At 23.6% G+C, this 5,819-nt stretch overlaps 1 protein-coding gene across 1 annotated transcript; it reads right to left on the bottom strand.

Annotated features, from left to right (window-relative positions):
- Positions 1-4,878: 4,878 nt before the first annotated feature.
- Positions 4,879-5,404, bottom strand: LOC110618399 (phytosulfokines). Its single transcript, XM_021761526.2, has 2 exons — positions 5,217-5,404; positions 4,879-5,131 (listed from the first exon to the last, which is right to left on the bottom strand). The coding sequence occupies exons 1-2, from the start codon at positions 5,343-5,345 to the stop codon at positions 5,006-5,008; spliced, it is 255 nt and encodes an 84-aa protein (XP_021617218.1). The 5' UTR covers positions 5,346-5,404; the 3' UTR covers positions 4,879-5,005.
- Between the last annotated feature and the right edge of the window lie 415 nt (positions 5,405-5,819).

Here is a 5,819-nt window from a genome sequence, read left to right as displayed (position 1 = left end):
CTATACTATGATTTTTTTATAATTGTACTTCTGTATATACTTTCATTAAAAACTAACACATAAAACTAGTTTAATATAAAAAAATTCTAATGACCGTCGGGCTTCCTCTATCTTGGGTGAAGCTGGACTCAAGAGAAGAACAGTGGCACAAAACCTATCAAACTCTCAGGCTGACCAACTCAGCATTTCAGGTCTCGATCCAGACACGCCGGACCGGATGGGTTACCCGCGAGCTCAGACCTAGCAGGAAGAAGTCCAGCCCGGTGATGTGATGTGAGGGAGAGGAGCTGGTCCAGTCACTTCGCAGCTCTGCCCGCGAGCGCGCTGAGAGAATTAAATGGCCGTCTGGCGTGGAGAGAATGTCTGACACGTTCGTACGTATGGGACTGAGTAATATAGACAGGTAGCACAATAGTAGAAATAGAAGGGGCAAGTAAAAAAGGGGTCTTCTCTTTCCTTCGGGCCTCCCTTCTTCTTCCTGGATTTCATTTTTCTTTATTTTTTTTCTCGACAATTCTGACCTATCCATACTACTCAGATTCATAAAATCTGATTTTGAATGTCGGAGGGTCTCCACCGGGGCATTCCTAGTAGACCCTGACTATTTTTTTTCATTTTACAAATTTTTTTTCGAATCAAGTATTGAGAGATTCATATAATGGATCAAAAAGAAAATTAAATCTATCAAAAGAAGCAGGAGGAAAACCAGATTCTTCAAATTCTAAATTAATAAATAAAAATTTTAAATAGAGTTATTTCATTCATCTGTATTTCTATTATTTACTCTAATCTAAATGCTGGAGATTTAATCATAATAAAAAAACACTGATTAGAATTTAATAATACTCTGATTAGAGTTTTTCTTTGTTAATTAAAGAGTTTCTTATGTTAAAATTAATTTTTTTTTGTTAATTTTTAATAAAAGTATGAACCCAAAATACAATTATAAAAATATCAATAGCGTAGAAAATTTTTATTAAAAAAAAAGTAAGAGTGTAATTATAAAAAAAAAAGTGCATACTTTGAAATTTTTATTATCCCTTTATTTATTATAATATAAAAAACTTATAAATTAATTTTTGAGTTTTAAAAGTTATATTAAAATATTTTTATAATTTTAAAAATATGTTAAAAGGTCTTTTTTATTAATTTTAATTATTTTAAAATAAAAAAATCTAAAATATCGTTACATTTTCTCTCTTAAAATTGTTTATAAATGAGGATAATTTTTTTTAAAAAAATATCTCTTTTTTAGTATTAAAAGTAATGGTAATAATAATATTTCAATTTAATATAGATTTTTAATTTATTTTTCAGAACTCAAATAGTAACCAGTTAATTTATGTAAATCACAAACTAATTACTCTTCTCATGTCATAATTTTTGTTCATCTTTTATTTTTTTTAATTTTAAAATTATTATTATTTTTTTAAATTATAATAATATATAAATAAATTATTATAATTTTATTTTATTTATAATAAAATTTCAAAATATTTCTAACTATTTCTTTATCCCTGAATTCTGTAAAAGAAAAAAAGAAAGTCAAGGTCAAATGAGAGCATTAATCATGGTGGTGAATCATCACATGGTGGTGATTAGTGGAATAGTGGAGTGGATTTCATGGAGCCCTGCGCTTAATAAATGATGGTGGCTGCACAATGTCTTGCACATGACTCCAAGCCAAATGGGTCCTCTCCTCCTTCCCATGTCAAAGCTTGTTGCTATAATATGACAGTGCTTCCAAAGCATGAGACCTAATAATTAATTATGCTTCTCTTTCTTCTTCATTATGTCTTCACTTGCATAGGCATCTCTTTAGTACACCCAATAATTAGGTTTTCTTTTATTCTAAAAATAACAACTATTTTTTCTTTTCTTTTTTTAAATAAAAAATTAAAAACACTCATGAGTAAATCCAGTCCAATCGATTCAGTTTAAAATCAAACTGAATAAATTAAAAATTAAAATTTTAATTATTTATAAAAATCAAATCAAATTGATTTTGATTAAAAATTAAATCAAACTGAATCGATCTGATTCGATTTGATTCAATTTAATCGATTTAAATTTTTAATAAATTTTTTACATTATTTACAGTATTTTAAAATTTAATTAAAATATTTCAATCTTAATATGATATAATCTCTCTATATTATTGAAAATAATATACTATTATCACTAATCGGTTCGATTCGATTTTTTTAATTTTTTTCTGATTAAAACTGAATTGAATCAAAATAATTGAAATTTTTAAAATTAAAAATCAAATCGAACTGAAATAATAAAAAATTAAATTAAATTTTCAAATTAATTTAATTCAATCGATTTTTTCGATTTGAACCGAATCCTCATCTACTCAACATAATTAGAACAAAAATTTGGAGGTTAAATTTAGGAGACACCCTATTTAAATTCCCTCTCTCACACGTAAATGTATTTGCATTCTTCTTTTACTAATTCAAAATTTAAACTATTTTTAAATAGAAATTTATTAATTAACTTATTTAATATATTTTTTATTTATATTAATTCTGAAAAATCATTTAATAACTTAATTCGTTCATGTGGGGAGAAAATATTATGAACAAAATAAATAAAATTTATTGATTTAGTTATATTAATTATATTAAAATAAATAAAAAATAATTTGCAATGAAATTTATTAATTAAATTATAAAAAAATAGCTGATAAAATAAATTAGGTAATTATTTACTTTATTATATAGTATTATTTTTTAATCTATGTGAAAATAGAATGTCTGTAGGATTTTTTAGTTACAAAATTGAAACAACATGATTTTAATTTTTTTAAAAAATATTTTTTAAGTTATAAAATTAAATTCTTTCATTTTAATTAAGAAAATTATACAAAAATCAACTAAATTAAATTTTTATGATATTTTTAATTATAATGTTGGAAAATAAAAAAAGAAATCACATTAGGCATTAAGGAAAGAAAATGCAGTCAACTTGCAGAAATCTTGATTTTCTTTGTTATCAGGAAAAATATGTTAATAAAAAAATATTTATTAAATTTTATATTTTCCGTGGTAGGTAAGTTGGTAAGACAAAATATGCATTATCCAACATTCAGTCGTCATTAAAAAGTAAAATTATAAATTTAAATAAATTATCTCTAAAAAATTATAAAATTTTGATTTAAATTAAAATCACAAAAAAAATAAAATTAATAAATTCAAATGATTTACCTAATATAGATAAATATGGATTAACTCTATTAATTTATTAAATAAAGTTTAAATTAATATTTAATTTCATCTTTCATGTTCATTTTAGCTTATTTTCAATTTTGTTTAAATTAATTTAAAAGTTTTAATTTTAAATTTAATTAATCCAAGAATTAAGAAAATAGGGAAATCAAGCTTTTAAATTGTAGTTTTTTTTTAAATATATTAACCTTAAAGTGAATTTTTTGGATTAATTAATTTAAATAAAACTCAAAAGTAAATTAAATTGACTATCACCAATAAATACAAAGTTGAAATTGAACATTTACAAATTTTTTTTTAGTAAATGATCCGTGGGAATTCTTCAGCTTTAACGTAATTAAAAAGCTTTTGACCAAATTAGGTAGGCAGACAACTTGAGATATTGTCAATCCAACACATCTGAACATAAGAAGAAGAAAATTAATGTAATTAATATAATTAAAAGTCATAATCATCATAATTATATTATTAGCAAATTGATTTTTATTTTTAAAAAAATAAATTTACTCAAATGCAAATTAATATCAAATTTATTCAAATACATTTATTACCGGGCTAAATCTGTAAGTGCGAAGTAATGTTATGATTAATCCACCAAATATAATTGTATTGTATTTAGTTAATTCGGTAAGAAAAAAAATATGAGATGGTTCCGACACTCAAGTAAGTAAGCAGAAGAAAAAGACGAAAGAATCATAATATTTAAAATTTAAGAGTAATTGTATAAGAGAATTGTATATTTTTATCTTTATGATCGTGAATTTTTATATTTTGAATATAAAATTAATTATAATATTTTATAAAAATTTGATAATGATGTGAGCGACTAATTGATAAAAGATTTTGTTGGTTAACCGATCAAAAATTTTACGATTACAGATATAATGAGAATTTGCTAAATTGTTTAAACTAATGATAAATTTATATGAAATCCCATAATCTTGATAAAAAAAACTGAATGATTATAGTGTCCAAATCTTTTTTTCACTGGATGAAACTACGTATTGATTTATTTAATTTTTATCACGTGATTCCGGGTAATTATGTTGTTCAAATTTTTCTTCCAATGAATGAAACCACGTATTGATTTAGCCGATTTTTATCACGTAATCTAAATATTGAATTATCCGATTTTTATGATGTAATCTAAATATTAATTTATCTGATTTTATCACGTGACTTTATTAATATAAAAATTAATATTAAATATATTTATATTGAATCAATTTATTAAAAAATAAAATGTTTTTAATAAATATTTATTTAAATTAAAATTTTATTTTAATTTAAATGAAAAGATCGTTCAACTATTTTGATTAATTTAACAAAAATATTATTTCTTTAACAAGTTTATTAAATTTCATGAATTACACTGTAAATTATCAAAAAAAATATATATTTTCAAATAAATTAGAAAATCACTTAATGCATCTAATAATATTCATATATTCGCTCATATTAATGTGATCTAGGTTATCATTTTTTTTAATAATTACTTGAGATACTATTTTTCTTTTTAGTAAATGAGATGCATTTTACAATTTGGAAACAAATTATATATGTGAAAATTTGAAAAAAAAATATATCGAAATTAAAGAAAAAAAAATATCTACCCAACAAATGAGTTTATTCTAAAGACTTGAAATTAATAAAGAAAGTTGTGGCTGCTCTATTTATATACATAAAATACTAAATATCAAACAAAAAATACAAAAATTATAATAACATAAAAAAAAACTAATTAATTAAATCAGACTTTAATATATAAATTTTCATGGCTTGATTTTCTGGGTATAGATATAATCAATATGAGCTGCAAGTGTTCTTCTCATCAAGCACTCTTCTTCTCCTCCTTCACAGCTATCTTCCACCTCAGCCTTCTCTGCTTCATCAAAACCCTTCATCCAAAAAGAAAAGAAAACTTACATTTTCTGCAAAACTTTGAAAAACCGAACATTACAAACGAGAGCAAAAATAGCATACCCATTCTCTGATCTTCGCCGGAGTAACACTGCCGGAGGCCGGATCCGGCCGGATGGCATTGGTGAGAGTGGAGGAGATGATAAGAAGGATGGCTAAGATGCAGAGGATGGTCACCTTGTTGGAAGCCATTTTTGTTTTTTTGCTTTTGAAGTCTGGAAACGTCAATGGAGCATGGAGAGGAGAGAGAGACCGTGTGAAGGAATAAATAGACACTGTATAAGGGCAAAAATGGAATTTTATTATTTAATTTCCAAAAATAAAATAAACGTAAACACATTAAAAAATAGAAAAAAAAACGATTAAAAAAAACAGTGGGAAACATTGTACGGCTGTGGTTTGAAAATACGTGTCCTTGAAAAGTAAGTGAGTTCTAGAACTAATATTAAAGTTTGTCGTTTTCATCCTCTAGTTTAATAGTAATAACACACGAATGAATTTTGTAAGAAAAATAATAAATAGATGTAATTAATTTTTACATTGATTGTAACGGTAAATATTATAGTATAAAATTATTAAATAAAATTATAAAAATTTGAGAGATTTATAATTTAATTCTTGAATTTTATCATTATTAATAAATTAATCTATTTATTTTTAAAAATT

The sequence above is a fragment of the Manihot esculenta genome, chromosome 7, assembly GCF_001659605.2.
Source record: "Manihot esculenta cultivar AM560-2 chromosome 7, M.esculenta_v8, whole genome shotgun sequence".
Classification (NCBI taxonomy): domain Eukaryota; kingdom Viridiplantae; phylum Streptophyta; class Magnoliopsida; order Malpighiales; family Euphorbiaceae; genus Manihot; species Manihot esculenta.
The sequence above is the reverse complement of the archived record's forward strand: the minus strand, read 5'-3'. Positions and strand labels throughout refer to the sequence as shown.

What these genes read in the sequence shown, in the direction of transcription:
- LOC110618399 (XM_021761526.2), bottom strand. Translation starts at nt 5,345, where the DNA reads ATGGCTTCCAACAAGGTGACCATCCTCTGCATCTTAGCCATCCTTCTT. An exon ending in CGGCGAAGATCAGAGAATGG is followed by an intron (nt 5,132 to 5,216) that starts GTATGCTATTTT and finishes TTTTGGATGAAG; the next exon opens with GGTTTTGATGAAGCAGAGAA.